Source organism: Fistularia commersonii, chromosome 25 (genome assembly GCF_037954325.1).
Source record: "Fistularia commersonii isolate RoL2024-O1a breed Wild chromosome 25, RoL_Fcom_v1.0, whole genome shotgun sequence".
Taxonomy (NCBI): domain Eukaryota; kingdom Metazoa; phylum Chordata; class Actinopteri; order Syngnathiformes; family Fistulariidae; genus Fistularia; species Fistularia commersonii.
This window is the reverse complement of record NC_141308.1, coordinates 880,436-898,957: the sequence shown is the minus strand read 5'-3', so window position 1 is coordinate 898,957 and position 18,522 is coordinate 880,436. Positions and strand designations below refer to the sequence as shown.

Here is an 18,522-nt window from a genome sequence, read left to right as displayed (position 1 = left end):
GTCCACAGCACCTCATGTGAAAAAATAAACTTCCTTTTTTTCTCATTTATTTGATCATTTTGCCATCTGCGACACATAATTGTCATCACCTTGGTAATTGCATTTCTATGTGCATTTTATGTGTCTCAGACTGTATCAAACAGGATATCTGAGTCTGGTATCTTTTCTTCAGGATTCTTCAGTTCAAACTCAAAGTAGACCAACATGAGGAAAACAAACTGTTTAAGCTCACTGGTTGCAAAGAAACGTCCAGGACACAGCACCCTGAGGACATGGTGTGATAACTCACCTTCTTCCCACTTTCCTAAATATCTGTTTTTCTGCCTGGATCTGGATTGAAATATTGGTCATATTTAAATGAATATGGGTCTGGGTGAGGATCCAGATCAATGTGCTGCACTGTATGGAAAAACTGCCATTCTGTCACCTTTGCAAATCAAGAACCACCATCAGACATCTTGATGCTGATTTCCTGGAGTACTGTTCTAGTTAGAGGTGGTTCTGCACTGAGTGGTTGGGTCTCTTCAACAGCACCTAATATTGGTATTTTCATCATCATGTCAAAGGTTGGCTGGATTAAAGGGCCTCTAGGTTTGCCCTCTTGTTCAGATTCCCTCACAGTCTTGTCCATTACTTCCTCCACCGCTGCCATAGCCTCGGGATATTTCATGAGAAAGGGGCATAGCCAGAAAGCAGTAGGACCTGTGTTGCCTTGTGAGGCCCAAAGAAGCAAAAACATGTACCTGTCTATCCTCGATGCTTTCATATATTGGCCTTCATCTTCTGCACAAAGAGAGAATCCAGAAAAGGTCCCAGCAAGCTATGTTCTTCCAGCCTTTTGCTTTGGGTCACGATTCCATAAGCCAGGTTCGGAAGTAGCTTATATTAATGAAACTCACGGACTAAAGCTTCTGATTCTACTCTGTCTTTCTTTATGGCTTTCTCCTCTATCTATTTAGATGTGTGTGGGACATTGCCAAAGAAGGATAAGTACCAAGCCCTGTAAACAATAGTATAGCTGTACATAAAGAGCCCGTCTTCTATCCAAGTCCCTTGGTTTCCAGCCGAGCCGATTTTGTGCAGCATCAAGTTTTGCAAATTCTTCATCATAGCTTGAGTCATTATTTCCAGGCCATACCCCTTCAAGTATTTCAGGCCTGGCCAACCTGTGGCTCCCGAACCACATGCGGCTGTTACATTCATGTTGATTTTTGTCTTTGTGTGTTTCTTTTTTGCTGTGCGGGAAGAAAGCTGGAGCGGCACGTGATTGCACGAGTAAAAAACACACAAACAAAAATTCAACATGAACTGAATAGCCGCATGCAGCTTGGGAGCCACAGGTTGGCCAGGCCTGAAGTACTTGTTGCTGGCCATCTGGCAAATAAGGTGTTCACCTATTGTAGGTGAGTAACAGGAGACTCCTCAAACCAGTTGCTCTGCAAACCTGTTAAAGTTCAGCTTTTCTCTGCTTTCTCTGCTTCTCTGCTCTCTTAACAAAGGCACCAAAAGATTGGATCCTGTAGAAAAGTAAAGTAAAAACCACCTGCTCTCCTGTAAAAATATCACCATGCTTTTACATCATCCTGTCAATGAATCTTAACGTGTTCCTGTGGAAGTCTAAGACATGACCCTGCCAAAGAATAAGGCCCTTATCCAGTCGCGGCTCTCCTGTTCTCCGTTGTCGGATAATTTCCAGAAGATCCCAGAAGATCTAACCCTCCCATCAGTACAGCACTCGGCCCAAGACTAAATGGAAACAGAAGCCCGAACGATGACTGATTTCTCTGTCAGCCAGGGAGTTTTTGAAATTCAGCATAGTTTATGCTCAAAATATGGTGACACTAGTGCAACGGTTGTACCGTCTCTGATAATGGACTTTTGCTAGCACCCTAAATGCCTATCTCTAAAGATGCATTTGTTCAAAAATTATATCATTTTGTTCATCAATATCAATTTTTTGACAGTGTTGCCTAAGCTCCGGGACAAAAAAGCAGGGGGACAAAATTTTATGTATTTATTATTTGTTGTAAGGAAAGTATATTAGTTACAGTGATTTTGTAAAAGTAATTGATAGTTTCATTAAAAAATTAAAACAGTATATAGTGAATTCAAGTCTAATTGTATGATATGGATTGTGGGTTACTTTAACCTAATACTAAGTAATTTCTGTAAAAATACTGTTTGATAAATCGTGACCATATTATCTCATAGTGTGTATGAAAATACACAAAAACCAATACGAAATAAGAGAAAAAATCTTGAAATTTCAGAATTTGCGCATATAACATATTCCTTGTTCATTTCTTATAAAATTATATCAAATAAAATGCAGTTTGTCATGTCAGAGAATAAAAAAGAGCAGTCTAAGATAGGTGCATGTTATGTTGTGATCACCATAACAAGATACATTTAAGGTTTTATTGGTGGCGGTAGAGTTCCTAGTGAAACTATTGTAGCGTTTTAGGCATGGAAACACCTAGATTATGATAAAATGTCTGTATAATGAACAATAGCTGTTGCTGTCCACAGACACGCCACATGAGCCTGCACCATACTACATTTGTGACTCGCTACATTATTTTATGAAAAAACCTGACCTTAACCTTCTGCCTGAAACAAGCTCAGTTGCACCATGCATGAATGAAATTTAAAGGAAAATAAGTGAAACTCGATTAATCTGTATTAGTGTGTGTGTGTGTGTGTGTGTGTGTGTGTGTTTGTGTCTGGCAAATACAGAGGCATTTCAGAGGAATGTTATTTTGTCTGAATCAGATGCATTTTTATATTGACCTTTCAAAAATACTGAATATCGAAAAAATACATTTCTCTAAAAATATTAATTTAAAGAGTAACATGTTGTGTTTAAACATTTAATGTTAATACTAAACAGTATACATTTGACAGCATCTTTAATGTTTTAGTCACACTCACTACCCTTCCACACTCATTACCTCACCCACTCATGTCAGTCCTAACTCTGCTGTCTCTCCAGGTTTGTCCCAGCCCATACACCCTGCTTACTTTTGTTGTTTATTTTATTCATTGCTATTTATTTTTGTCACTCTATTAATATTGTTGTTCAGTTGTCACTCTATTTTTATGGTCGTTTAGTTCTAGTTGTGTATTTTTCACCCTCTCTGTTCCTCAATGTCGCCCATTGTCATCCCTGATGGGGTTGTTTGTTGTCGTCTTTTGTCTTGCTAAATCCTGTCTTCTGCCTTTCAATTTTTATTTATACTCATATTTATATTTATATTTATTTCCTTTTTTTTTCTCTGACACTATAACTGTAACGCTGCTGTGACAAAGGAATTTCCCATATGGGGATCAATAAAGTTTATTTTATCAAACAGGAAAACTGGGAATATAGTGCCACCTCCTGGAACTTCAGCTTGAATAGTGCTGATACTTTCATATTTATCTTTTCTTTCTTTTTTTACTAACTACTTCTCAAACATACATTCTGTAAATAATTGCAAAACCGTTTAAGGATTAATAAATAATAAATGTATGACCCGTGAGACCCCAGACGTATTGCCATACTTACGTCACAAACACGATTAATATGCACTTGATTTCATAATAAAAAGATACATTTTTGAAGTTTTGAAATTCTTATCGTCATAGGAGGAAGTTCAATTTAGAGAACAAATATCATGGGTTTGCAGATGTGTCGGTAGATGCGTGTCTCTTGCAGTTGGAATGACCGTTGGTCTCAGAGAAACGCTATTTCAATCCTCTATATGTGAAACATATGGCAGAATTGACAAAGTTGACCATGACTTTGATTTTGATAAACTGTACAGTGTTAATATAACACACTAGATCACACAACTTGACACCCCACAGTGGTAAAGTTTTGAGACTATGTTTAAACAAGGGAGGACATAAATCAGAATCAGACTCACAATCAGAATTGCTTTAATCGGCAGATGATTTTAGAACTACAAGGAATTTGCTTTGGTTAACAGTTTTAAACAGACAACACGTAACAGGCATTAAATAAATTAAACGTGAATTCACGGGGATTGTGGTTGCAAATTTGTGGTGCAAACACAAGACTGGGGATTAACAATACAGGACTAATCAGGACTAAGAAAGATTGAGGTATGATAGACACTTATATGAGATACTTATACTGTGCACACATGCACAAACATACAAACATACAAACACAAAAATACACATATGCACATATGTACATACAGAAATAAATTTTCCATTTTATACACATACTTGTGTTAATTATATGAATATCTATTATCTGCACATTTATTTGAGGTGGTCGATATGAACTCCATTTGAAAGACATAAGAAGAAACATTTTCTTTTGACAAATGACTGTTATGCACAATAAAGATTTCAACCAATAGAATAAGGTAAATGATGTCAGTTTATTCAGTTCTGTTTCTTTCTGTAGCGTTTTAGTCAGGGAAAACACCTGGTTTATGGTATAATGTCAGTTTAATAAGCAATAGTTGTTGCTGGCCACAGCCACGCCACACTACAATACAACTACCGGTAACTGTTCCCGCTCAATTCCAGGTAAAAAAAACGGATTTCCTTGCACCCCAAACCACATCCACAAAATTCCCAGCAACTCCAAAATCACACAGAAAACAAGCATCAACCCCAACATTGGTGACTCGCAACAAATCTATCTATCTATCTATCTATCTATCTATCTATCTATCTATCTATCTATCTATCTACGTTTTTTTTCTCCTTTTTAGGCCCAATGCTCAGGCAGCAGAGGTGCAAGTTGTTCACTCTGAACTTCTTTTTTTCATTTATACATTTCACTTGACTCATTGTGTTTTCTTTTGAGTTCAAACTAATACCTTTGATTTGATTTATTATGTTTAGAATTCGTTTTGGCCAGTGGACCTTTTCAGTAAGACTATCCTTTCATTTAAAAGGTCGTTTCCGGTCACGTACCCCTGATGGGAGCGGCACGTTTGTGCAACGTGCTGCTCCGAGACCCGTGACGTATTGCCATACTTACGTCACAAACACGATTAATGTGCACATGATTTCATAATAAAAAGATAAATTTTAAGTTTTGAAATTCTTATCATCATATGAGGAAGTACAATTTAGAGAACAAACATCATGGGTTTGCAGGTGTGTTGCGTGTCTCTTGCTGTTGGAATGGTACGATAACAAGATAACAACATTATAAAAAAATTGCACAATCATGACAAATTTTATGGCTTTACGAAATATAAAAATAATATTATCAACATTCCATTTAGAGAATGTTCTTTTTTTTTCAATGCCACCTTTTTTATCCGCCATGCGGAGCTAGTTTTGCTCTCCACTAGCATGTTTGCTATTGACACCTTTAAAATTTGACAGCGAGATGGCTGACTTGGTTACGGGTCTGAAACATTTAAATTTAGTATGCTAGTGGGAAAATGAACGAGAATTTTCGAGAAGTGGGCGGAGCCTTTGGTGACATTTTGGTCTTTTTCGATGTAACCTCTGATGCTACATGGAATCGCATTGTTTTTTTTCGCAAGACACGCAACATATTTTTTACCATTTAAAATAAAATACGATTCAGAAAGAACAACATTCAATTGACCAAATAAGTATTCTTTCTGGCCACATTAAACGGGGAAATTGGGGAATACGGTTTTGTATTATGGGCGTGAATGGAACATAACCCGGATACTCGACAGACGTCACATGTGCGTGAGTTACCGGTTGCTAGTTACATCATCGAAAGCCGGCATTGAATTGCCACAGTGCTGCCCGATTGTCTACAAACTCTATACTGAGACTATCGGGCGATTATATACGTTTAAACTTGTATCGCCATCGACTCCCAAAACAGGTAAGAATCAATTCAAGTTATCTTAATGCCACTAAGCGTGTATTTATCAAACTCATGAAATCGGCCAATTCATCCATCCATTCTTTAGTTTGAACCAGTTTCACTTTTACACGGCAAGATGAATAGGCCGAGCTATTATTTGGGTTATATCACGTCTGAGATTGAATTGTTTCGCTATTAATCTGCCATGCTAAATCATAGTAGTAAGTATGTTGTAGCTTTTTTTATTCATGTAATCTGAAAATAAGAAACACAACTTAACTTTATTAGCTTTTTGGTTTATACAATGAAAGAGGCGAAAATGACCTGAAACCATCAAAGGGTAATGTTTGTCCTTCATCGGTAACCCCTGAGCGTTTTCTGTTTCGTTAGCATTAGCTGCTCTATAACATCCACAAGTTAGCGTGCTGTGTCGCAGCGACATCATTTGAATCACTTTATTCGTGTACACTGCTACTTAATACAATGACTTTAATTACTTGATAAACTTTCGTTGCCCTTACAGTCAAAATGTCTGCCTACGAAGAAAATGAGTCTAAGTTCATTAGAAAAGCAAAGGAGAATCCCTTCGTCCCACTGGGTGAGTACATCCTGTTCCCCATGATTACATCATTATTTCACAATGAGAAAATGTTAATGAAAAACTCTTTACGAGATGGTTAATTGGTTTGATGTTCTGTTCGTAACAGAGTTATGTTTTTCCTGCTTCCAGGGATGGCTGGATTTTTTGCCATTGTTGGTTACAGACTATGGAAGCTGAAAAGTCGTGGAGATACCAAGATGTCTGTGCACCTGATCCACATGCGTGTAGCTGCCCAAGGATTTGTTGTAGGAGCCATGACTGTTGGTGTGTAGTTTCAGTACTTATTCTATCATTTCAGTTTAAAGTTGGGTAGCTTCTAACCAGCCCTTACCCGGTCGATCTGGATTTGATAAGGTTACATCCGGTTGACAACTCTCATCATCCCTCATCAAGAAATTAGGAATGTGAGATGCAGTGGTTATTCTATAACATGCTTCTGTTGTTTTCATTTTAGGTGTCGTGTATTCAATGTACAGAGACTTCATTGTGAAACCTAGAGAAGAACAGAAAGCATTGAAAGACAAGTGAACATGGACTCTTCAACTGAAGTTTAATGGCCCTTAATATTGCCTCATATTAAGGTGTATAGATCATTATATTTTTATGGATGATTCATACCAATTAAATGTGTGTATCTTGTCAGCAGAAGATTTTCACTGTAAATATTTAACTTATTGGTAACACCTGCTCCTAAATCTAAATCCAATGTGTAACTATCACATATGTGTTTTGAAGATTTACTCATTTGGAGTGGTTTTGTTGCCATCTATGAGATATCCTTAAGAGAAGATTCGTTCCTTTTTGAGTTTTTGGGGTGTGGCAGTGGTAGTTTAGAAAGTGAAACTTATGCAGTAATGTATGAGTAGGAAAAACAACACAGTATTATTCACCAGTGACAAATTATTTTGCCTCTTTTTTGTGTCTGTAATGATAGTCTCATAACAGCTGTTCTCCATTACACACTGGGGATTTTTTTTTTGCATAATTTTTGGAATTGGGTGACCGCGGTACTTTTAGTGGTATCTGATACAGAGGACCACTAAGGCCTGTGCCAACATTTTTTTTAATTTATTTTTTCATTAATTGCTACCCCCATTTCAAAAGGGGAAAACAAATGCATTACAGGTGCTTGAAACTGGATTTTTTTTTCTGAAATTGAACTGATTTGGCCACCTAATCTACTTTTGCACCTTATCTACTGGTTGCAGAGAACATGTTTTACACTTGCCACAAGTAACATTTGATGTTGCTGTTTTTCAGCTACATGTCTAGAATGTAATGGTTTTTGTAAATTTGCACACCTGACATCGCAACAATGCTTATCCATTTGGGTGACACACAAACATGAATCATCTTGGGCACTTTTCTCAGTTAGTATCTCAAAAATAACAGCATACACACCAATAGAGTTTTGCATTTAAATCCCAATTCTGCTGGCAGTGATGAAAATTCAACAAAATCTAGCATCCAAGGTTGTGTAAATATTGTTATTTTAATGCAAATGTTTGAGAATGAGCTTGGGTACAATGACAAAGTCTGCAGTAACATTAAATCACATTAAATCATGATGAACAACCTGCAGTGTGAGTTATACATATGTTGGTTAGATTTTTTTTTTTTGTATTTACTACTTTCAAAAACGTTGCTGTGACCTGAGACTTGACTAATTTCTACTGCATAGCCATGTTAAAATGAAATTCATCGTTTATAGTGAGGGTACGTACGCTGTCCACTTTTTCACCAGTGCAACATTCAGGGTCTAATGAAAATGTTTTAATTCACATTCTTTTAAGGTGCATGTAAAAAAAAGGTGTCCTATTGATTTTTACATTTATTAAAAAATACACATCTTTAAATGACTTTTCTTGCCTTGCTTGAATCAAAAACAGTTTACTTTTTATTTTACGTTCCCCCATAAAAGATAATATGCACACCGCACCTTGATAAAGAGCACTATACGCTTACCGATTCCTTTGATAATAGGTACAGTCAAGTCAAAGTATTTTACAAAATAAAACGGGTCGAAATGATGCACCCTCGGGCATCACTCCTTAACAACAACCGATGACGTGGGTCAGCTTGTTGTTTCTGCTCGGTTGACTGTATAAGAGTTACCATGACGACTCGAGGTCCCGCGAGAATTAACCCAAATGCTGTGAAGAGCCGTCACCATGGATACGGGTCCTCATGTCGGGACACTTAACCTTTGATACAAAGTCATGCAGATCGAAAGTCTTCGTTGTGGGCCCGGCGGTCGACTCATAGATGTCAGGTGAGTCATTGTTTCTTTATATCCTCCACTCTTCACTTATATGCATTTAAACCATGGTTCTACTAAAAAACACTGAAATTCTAGATGCCAGTATCTGCTGACAGGAGATGTGGGTTTAGGCTAACAGTACACGGGGCTCCATGTTTAGACCACTAATAACGATGTTCTCGAGTTTAATAACATTTCGTCCTGCGTAGTTGAAGATCCATCAATTCAAAAGAGCGTGTTGACACACGAGGAGAAGCTACGACGAGCCCAACTGAAACTTCGGCACATACGATGACACAAACATTGAAAAGAATGGAATTTCGCTAACATTTATTCAAGGTTTAACGTGTGCTGTCGCTCGCGCAGAAAAGAAATGAGTGGGAAGAAACACGGGGTCGGGTGATTTATTACAAATACAGTCCTGGCTTGGTCGGAGTGGGAATTCGGATGTGGTCGTGAAGAAACAATCGTTACACGATCCGTTTTGCCAATTATAAAACCATTTTATCCGTTTGGAAATCATTGAAATGAGTTTAATGATAAATTGTGTTCTTATGTGACCAAAGTAATTATGGTTGCATTTTTCGATGTAATCGAGCAGCCCTCATTTAAACTCAGCTAAAGCAAACTCTGTACATGTTTTGAGCCAAAATCTCTTTCTTTCAGCCACAGTTATACTTAACGTTTAAATGCAAACGTCTATGCAATGTGAATAACGTAAGATACGGTTTATTTGTTACCTGCACAGTTATACATAGTACCATGTCCAGTGACTTGTTTTTTGTAAGTTGTTCAGTAAGTTGTTTGTTTTTCCTTGTAATGGAAATCCCACAGATCATGGAGCCGGATGGTGAACTGAACGACTTAAGGCTTCAGTTCCAAGCGCTGCAAAAACAGCAGGAAAAAAGAAAACAGAACCAGAAAAAAGAGAGAGAAGATAGTAATGTCAAATTTGATCCATCCAACCAAGACTTTCAGACAGAGAATCATGAAGACAGGTGAGCCTTGCAAAGACAGAATTAGGTTTTTTCAAGTGTATTTATTCCCTGTGATTCCTTTGTTGTTGTTTTTTAGTTTTTTTTCTTCCTAATTTACATGTTATGATCTGTTACTGGTTATTTGAAATTAATGTGTAGATTACTACAGAGTAAGAATCAAGTTCTGCTGGACGAGGTCAGGGAGTTAAAAGATGAAAATGGTCGACTATTCAAAGTCCTGAGTGAAAAAGATTTTGAAATACAGCACCTGAAAAAGAAAAGAGATGAAGAAAGGCTGGCTTTGGCAGGTATTATAATGTCACAATTACTTTTTAATATCACAATGATTTTATATAGCTTTTTTATGCTTCCTTCTATGTTTAGGCATAACCTTATCCACCTTCCATATTTAGGCACATCAGGACTGGCCGGGGATGTGGCAGCTACCAAGATTGTCGAGTTGTCCAAGAGGAATAGGGAACTGACTGCTGAAATTGAGCGAGAGAAGATTAAATTCAAGCAGAGCAGCAACAAAATTAAAGATCTTGAGAAGGAGGTCACACAGTTCTTTGTTTTGATGGGCATTAATAAAAACAGACATGTTTTTATATTAATTAGAAATTAACCAATGAATCAAACATTTAATTTTTGTTACTATTTATTCAATAGCTGCAAGCTGCTCTCCTGCAACCTATCCCGGGGCAAAATATTAATGCAAAGGACAGAAAGTCATCTTTGAACTGTGAGGTAATTTTCAATTAAAAAAAAAAGTTTCAAATATTTTCATATATTGAACAATGTCAGAATAATTCAAAATGTGTCCACAATAACAGGACCATTCAGCTGTGAAATCCCTGCAGGAAAAATTAGCTGCCTCTCAGCTTAAAGTGATTGAGTACCGCAATCAGGTTCAGTCTGTCAAACAGGAGTTAAAAGTTGCTCATAAGGTGATGTGAGATGTGTTTGAGAAAATACACCAATTCCAAATGTCTAATCAATATCTCCCTTCTATTAAAAAAACGAGAAAATCATTACCTCAGTATAAAGATTGCTCTCCTTTGCAGGTCTTAATCAGTGAGGTGGGGGAGGAAGTCAATCTGCAGCAAGTACTCAGCTGTCCAGGGAGCTTTAGAGGTCGCGCTCAGCAGATACTTGCTCTTCAGATAAAGGTATCATAATTGCAGAGGAAACTAGAAAAAAATGCCTTTTTATTGCAAATTTCAAACTAAAAGCCAGATTTCAGTGAAGTTTCAGTCATTATATGTATTTTTCTGAGCCGACTGATTCATCTGGTTGGACTAACCATAATGGCAGTCAAAACCTCCTTGGAATGCTGAGAGTATATATTTCTACATTTTGCTGGTGGAAGATTTCGATGAATTTCAAAGACAGATGGCAATTTGCCCACAAATCTGAACTCTTTGGTATCAGTAACTGTTTTCCCTGTCTTTTTCTTTTCTGTTTTTTTCTCCAAAACATTCACCAGGCTCTCTACACTTCCTTAAAAGCCTGTCAATTAGTTTTTCCAGAAAACTATAAAGCAATTGAGAAATACTTTCCTAGATTATTAAGGGACAACGCCATTAGATTCAAGGGACCCCCTCCCCATAAAATCCTTTCGAAATCATTACGGTAATGAGATTAACATATTGAGATTAAACTTTAAGCATTAAAGATTTTATTAAACGAGGTGTAGGCTCTTGATATCTAATGGTGTAAAAGGTATAGAACAAGATAATTAAGCCCCTACATATTTTGGCACAGGTACGGGACCTTGAACAGCAGCTGAATCAGTCTGCTCAGCAGAGACAGTCAAGTATCTCGAGTGTAGAGGAAGAGTTTTTGGGTGGTGGGATTCAAAAAATCCCTCCTCAAGACAGAAACCTCAGCCACATACGCGCTATTGAGAAGGAGAAACGAGAGGCATTTGAGGTATGTATTCATTGAAATTATTATTATTATTATTGTTATTATTATTTCAGAAAATACTAAACATAGATCTTGCTCTTTCTCAACTGCCTCAGAGGATCTCAGCAGATTATGGAGCCCTCCTGAAAGATCATGATGATGTGAAGAAAAAGTTGGAAGCCTCTAAAGCCAGGAACAAAATTCTTTGTTCTGAAATGAAAACTCTTAAGGTCCAAATATCCACCTTACTGGATAAGGGTAAACATGATGATGAACTTGTGGATGCTCTACTGGTAAGTTAATAAAGGTTTAAAAAATCATCACGCCCTTCTTTGTAAAAAAAAGAATGACTAAGACACTTGATTTATTTTACTCCCACTCCCTTGTACACAACTAAGTACCTTATACCCTCTGTGGTTGACAAGAGTGAATCTTACTGGGCAAATGAATAAATAAGTACCGCAATGCTACACAAGTATTATAATTAAAAAAACTTAATTAACATTAATTGACTCTTTCCAAATTGAGCTAAATAGCTGTGGAGGCAATACATTTGAATTATGGTATTTTGAAAAACAAAAAAATCATCAAATGGATGAATGCTAAATTTTGCATTGTGTACACTTTTTATATTAAAAGACTTTATGTCACATTGAGACATTGCCTTGAGAAGGCAAAGCATTTTAAAATGATGATGATTATTATTTGTGAACAATGCACTGGTGGTCGCATGAGCCAAACGACAGTCAAAACACCTACATGAGGTATGAAACTGGGAAATGAAACTGTAGCTTCTTTCCTGATGTGCATCTGACAGAAACAGCAGAACAAGATGCAAGAGGTCCTGAAACGGCTCAGCCAACAGCAGAATGTGATGAACAAGGACCAGTTGAATCTAGGACAGGAGCTGAGCTGTGAGGCTTCAGCACACAACACCCTCATTCAGAAGTTGAACCAAATTGTTTCGGAGAAAGATACTAAAATTAAACAACTGGAGAGAGAAATCCGCCAGTTCACTGCAAAGGTAAAATAAATAAATAAATAAAAATGTGCAGTTTCCTCCTGGTTCTCCAGTTTTCTTCCCCAGTAAAAAAAAAACATGCAGCAGGTTAATTGGAAAAATTGGGAAAATTGCCCAGATGGTATGAATAAGAGAGTGAATGGTTGTTTGTCTGCATATGCGGCCTTGCGATTGACTGGCTGTACCCCGCCTCTTTGTCGATGGCAGCTGGGATAGGCTCCAGTATCCCTCGTGACCCTAAGAAGGATAAGCGGTAGATAATGGATGGATTGATGGATAAAAATAATAAATGATGGTCTTATTAACTTCAACATAAATAGTTATATCTTACTTTTGGGCATGTTAATGTGGATATAACAACTTTTTTTTTTTCGTTTTACTTGGAACACTGAACGCTTGCAAACTACTTAAAGTGTGTTTGAAATATTTCAGCAAGTGGATGGAGGAACTGAGTTTGGCACCAACACAACAGCCTTCAGTTCAGGTCATTCTCCTGAGGAGGGCGACATGAGCCTGAGAACACCAATGTCTGCGTATGTGCCCTCACCATAAATGATAAATGATAAATGATATATGACTTTCATTTGATAAAATCGGTCAATGTTACACATTACTATTTATTTTAAGAATGTGAATGTTAATCGTTTTTTTCAGCTGTAATAGTATTGCCATTGTCTACGGCAATTACGATGTAATTTATATATTGCATTTTAAATTAATTTCTTTACAACCTCAAGAAGCGATCCATATTCAGTATGATAAGTTAAGTTAACCCTTTTACAGTACTTTTTCTAAACTTGGTCATATACTGATGTTCCATGCTGGGGGGCGTGGAGTTTTAAAAAACTGTATTCTTGTCCAGTCATCTGTAAATTTATCATTTTGTAAGCAGATATTTAATTATATTTCTTTTCTGTCCTCAGACACCCAAGCCCTTCAAATTGTCCACAATGTTTAACTAATGTGAGCACTCTGATGAGCAAGTGCAATGAATACAAAGTCATCTGTACAGAGAAGGACAGACTCCTTGAACACATAAACGCCCTACAGATAAAGTAATGCCAACCTTACATCATGTTCTCCATCAATGCTGAAAATAATCGTTCAACATAAATAATCTCCCTCATCTACTCTTCTAATGACTTTGTTATATGTTTTTCCATAGATGTAGTAGTCAGGAGTCAGTAGTCAGTTGATAGAGGCAGGTTATTTGTAGTGAATGGTTTAGAAAGTAAACAGCATTTTATTTTATTGCCCTCCTAACTGATGATGGATCATGAGATAGTAAATGCAGCTACAGCAATACCAGGAGCTGGAGCATCTAGTTATTCTGTTGCTCTTGCCTTTTTAACATTGGACTTGATGGTTACTACAAAGTTCACTCACATTGACAATGTTGTCTTTCTACATTATAAGCATTAAGCTAATTTTTCCTAATTAGACCTGAGGCAGTATTACAACACTTTATTATTCCAGCAAATATACTACTTATTACATGCTATTATGCACATTTTAAAGCAATGGGCATTAGTTATTGCCTTCTGAGCATTAAAGAATGATTTACGAAAATATTGGGCATAATGTTTATCTAAATAGAGCATTAATCCATCATTAAGAAGTTCATTTAACTGTTAACACATTTGCTTTCCATGTGAAGCTTGATTAGTCCATTGCAGTTACAATCACATGAGAGAGCATTCTCTCTGAAACATTAAGTCACATGAATTGTTTAAATTTTGCAGAGAAAAAGAACTTATCCAGCGGTGTTTGGAGGCAGAACAGAAGTACCAACAGGAGCGCTACAGGACAGTTATCTTAGAGCAACAGCTGGAGATGACAGGATTAGATCAGTAGGCACTGCTCAGGTTTGTGATTGCAGCATTGTCATTTATGCCAATCTCACTATTTTCTCCAACAAATCTTTTGCCACAGATGCAAATTTCAGTTCTAACAGCAAAATCATGGAGATATCATGAGCTATATTTGAAATAATCAAGGTCTTTGTGTAGATGAAAAAAATTTGAGGTACTTCTTTTTCCCTGGTGAGCAGAAATAATAACACACCATAATTGAATGGTACTCATCCTCTTCTTCATGTACTGCCAACGTGGAGATGTAAATGTTGCTCTTGTGTGTTTTCTTTTGGCTGGTCATTCAACTGAAGGAAATGGAGGTGCTGAGGGCATCGCTAAAGAGCACTTCCCACTATGACCTGCAGCTCTACAGTGACGTGATGAGACAAGTCAAGCATGTTTTCCTGTAGGGTCTGTGACAGCCTAGACAAGACACTAACCAGGGGAACTGGCTGGTCCCTGCTCAACCTCACGTCCAGCTGAGCCTTACCTACTCCTGTCACATGTGACAAACAGCAGCCTGCAGGAAACAGGCTCTCCTCTTGTCACACAAATATCACAAAGACCCTGTTCTTGGTCTCCATTTTCATACTCCTAGACAGTGTAATAGTTCATTTGTGTGTTCTTTGACCTCAGACCTCAATAAAGGCATCAGTAAAGTGTCTACTGATTGCAGAAGTATTGGACCTCCCTTTTGTCTTGTATCCAGTTTGCCAGTGATTTTTCTTCATGTTACTGTCACATGTTATTTAATAAATGTATTTTCTTTTGATAGTGCAGGTGAAAAGAGCATCATATCACATTCTTTGTCAGTTCTACGTATCAGTGTAATATATAAAACAGCTGAATTATTAAGAACCCTTATCTTACTCCAGGTGGTTCCCAAATGTGTCACCACAGTTTAGACACCGATGTTTTAATGTTCAATTTAAATATCACTGGTAATCTTTTCTGACTTGAAACCAGCTGTGTGGGAATAGTGGTTGAAAATGAATGTGGACTCAAGCTACACAAACTCACAGTGTAGTCCTCCATACGTTCCCCAGAGCTTGTCACACACATGTACAGTATGTGATCTTAGCTTCTTAATCCGAAGGTTGTCTGGCTATGCTCTGCCAAGTGGGAGGGTCACCTACATTCATACTAACATCTGAGTTATTTTCTTCCTATGTAGCCAAAAGGATTTCAGCACAACTCCCCCTCCTCCACATCACGCTTAATTTAAAACCATGGCTGACTTAGTGTGCTTCAAATACCGCACTATTTCTTCCAGGACGCTGTGGGAGATTGGCAGGTCCCCACTGGACTGAGCGAGAAAGGCCACAAGACAAAAATATCAAGAGTTTGGATGTGATGAAGAAAGCCTTTATGTGTTGAGTTACAAAAAACAGCCTGTGTTGAATACCTCCTGGATGGAAGGTGAGGCCCCCTTTAATGAAGTATAGGGTGCCACTCACTGTTCAGGATGTGTCCTTGGGGGAACAAAAAAGATGGGATATGTTTTATGACCACATGGCTTAGAGCACTGCCAAATATGTATCAAATGCGACAGTTTGCGTCAGAAAGGGTGTTGATGGAGCAAATACTTGTCATGGTCCAAAACTGTAGCTGTGTCCAGTGAAAATATTTAACTTGATACATATTTGTTTGGGGTTTTTCTTGTTTTAATTTGACGGCACAATTGAAGACAATTATCCATTTTTTTAAATCAATTTATCGTATTTGATTTTAGTCTATTTTATTTATCAATTCATTTATGTGCTTTTGAAAATATTTTATTTAAACTTTGATACTGGACTTAAGGTACTTGATAGGAATGATTCCAAAATTGCCTAGTTTTAGCTTTTAATTATGTGTTATTTGTGTTCAAAACTTAAACTGAATCATTTGACTTAATTACCAATGTTATTGTAGATTAAGTTGACAGCTTCTGTTGACTTAAGTCATTAACAAGTATCATCACTTTGAAATAAATTACATAGCACCAAACAATTTTAATATTGTTTTATGAAGCTGTATTACGCAGAAAAGGTGTAGATTTATTCCAAAATGCCCAATAACCCACCAAACCAAACACAAACTTATGTAAACACAGCATACGTAAACAGCCTCACCTATTTGTCATTCCAGGTTTGAATGACTCCTTTCTCCATCCTTCTCCTCAGAGGTATTCCCTCGTTCTGGACCAATGCTTCCTGCAGACCATTGACTGCATCCAGAAACTAAAGTAAATAGTAGAGCTGTGAACGCAGAGGTTAAAGTTAGCCATCGGTATATAAGGGATCTGTGAACTTTACTCAGGCCAGAAAACGGTTTAGGCCTCTATGAGTTCATTCATCATCTATTGGCTCTCATTTACATTTAATTGAAAGAAAATAAACAACTACGTCCTAAAGTGCAAATTAAAAGTGAGAAGAAATAAACTAATTGGCTTTTATCGTTAATGAACGATGAACGAGGTATGATCATCAGTTTTAAAATGTAATTTCTTTGACAGAGTGCACGGTAAGGAAAATAATATTTGTTACTGTTGGCTAAAATCTGTCAGTGTACAGTTCCTTTAAGTTTTTTTTTTTAATCCAATAAACTTTGACAAATTATCTGATCTTTATTTTCATCCATCCCCCTTACTCTCTCCCAAGTCAAAGTTTATGTTTATTTGTTTTTGTTCCACATCTAATGGTAATATACGTAGTAGCTTTTTTTACAACACAATTTTAATTACGTTATGTTCAAATAAAGCAAACATCAGAAAATGGCATGACACATTTTCTGCAAGAGTCTGTTCCTAGATCAATATCAATAAAAAGAAATAGTTTTTTTCTTTGATGGATAGTGATGGATAGCTTTTCATATTGGAAAAAAAAAACTTTCAATTTTTCTGAAAACAATGTCTATGGATATTTGGTATATGATATGATATGATATGATATGATATGATATGATATGATACGATATATTAGTATCTATGTACATACATACATACATATATACCTATGAGAGAGAGAAAGTGTTTGTGTGTGAGTGTGTGCTTACTGTAAATAATTAGAGAGAGACATAAGGAAAGAGGGAGAGAGAGAGAGAGAGGAAAGCAAGGATAGACAGAAAGACTGTATGGTCTAATGGCTGGAAGTCTGCATTACTGGTTGTATCATGTGTTTCCATTTCATTAGTGTAGATATCCTTGAAATTTCAGGTCAATGACCAGTGAATTCTAGCTGTGTGTGCAAAATATTTATGAATTTTAGGCGACCAATTTTTTGCTGTTTGACCTTTATCTGATTTCAAAATATCAAAATAGAAGGAGGCAGGAATAACTAGAGGAGACAACGGAAGATGACATGTCAGCTCGAACTACATCACCCAAGGAGGCTTCTTATTGAGCATTGAAATACATACACCCTGAAATACACCCTGTATAAATAAAAATGTGAAAAGCTTTTTTGACAATCAAGCCCATCATTCATTTTTGATGAAAAAATTATGCTTTTTATGCAATCCTTAAATCCTAACTACTTAACTACTCTCAAACATCAGAGAGATAACTCAATGATCAAAAAATCTGTATGATATGAACCTATTCAGGTGATCATAAGTGACTTGCACCTGTAATGCAGAGGAATTTTCAATTAAAGGTTCTTGCCCAGTTTACCCTCATCTAATCTGAGCAAGGAAATGTTGTCTTCTTGCTTGCAATCCCGGTAATTTTATTATTGCTGTCTCTGTTGATAAGATAAATCAAGAAAGAATCCCCTCATCATCCCTTTATTTTTTCACTTGTTCATTAACCCTCTCAGGCTCAAATTAAGTTGTAGTTGCAGGAAAAATCTGATATTTGGCTGTCGCAAATCTACAACATCTGCCTGGAGAAGGTTAATACATTCAACACAATATGAAAAAAAATTATCCTCTTCAATTTACCCATCATGGTTGACCCACAAGCTTAGGACAGTGGCTGAGAAGCAACATTGGAACACAATTTCCAATTTCAAAAATATATTAATAAAACCACAGCATGTTTGTAGGCCCTGGAAGAAGCATCTACCACCTTATTTGTCCTGTATCCTAAGTGGTGGGCATT

General features: G+C 36.9%; 2 protein-coding genes and 1 pseudogene across 4 annotated transcripts; 2 read left to right on the top strand and 1 right to left on the bottom strand.

Annotated features, from left to right (window-relative positions):
- Positions 1–125: 125 nt before the first annotated feature.
- LOC147218752 (7-alpha-hydroxycholest-4-en-3-one 12-alpha-hydroxylase-like) lies at positions 126–4,999 on the bottom strand (annotated as a pseudogene).
- Positions 5,000–5,682: 683 nt separating this feature from the next.
- On the top strand, positions 5,683–7,997 carry higd1a (HIG1 hypoxia inducible domain family, member 1A). The gene is made up of 4 exons (XM_086172980.1): positions 5,683–5,839; positions 6,345–6,419; positions 6,552–6,686; positions 6,877–7,997. Exons 1-4 carry the CDS (start codon positions 5,692–5,694, stop codon positions 6,948–6,950), a joined length of 432 nt encoding a protein of 143 aa, XP_086029106.1. The 5' UTR covers positions 5,683–5,691; the 3' UTR covers positions 6,951–7,997.
- A 559-nt stretch (positions 7,998–8,556) lies between these two features.
- Positions 8,557–15,084, top strand: ccdc13 (coiled-coil domain containing 13). Of its 3 annotated transcripts, none has more exons than XM_086172701.1 (14): positions 8,557–8,694; positions 9,517–9,680; positions 9,819–9,967; positions 10,073–10,215; positions 10,329–10,406; positions 10,493–10,606; positions 10,724–10,828; positions 11,424–11,591; positions 11,684–11,860; positions 12,385–12,591; positions 13,021–13,121; positions 13,512–13,643; positions 14,331–14,453; positions 14,753–15,084. In XM_086172701.1, exons 2-13 carry the CDS (start codon positions 9,520–9,522, stop codon positions 14,440–14,442), a joined length of 1,647 nt encoding a protein of 548 aa, XP_086028827.1. In that variant the 5' UTR covers positions 8,557–8,694; positions 9,517–9,519; the 3' UTR covers positions 14,443–14,453; positions 14,753–15,084. The 3 variants fall into 3 exon arrangements, with proteins under 3 accessions (XP_086028827.1, XP_086028829.1, XP_086028828.1); XM_086172702.1 differs by lacking the exon at positions 8,557–8,694 and adding an exon at positions 9,164–9,399; XM_086172703.1 differs by lacking the exon at positions 10,493–10,606.
- Positions 15,085–18,522: the final 3,438 nt, after the last annotated feature.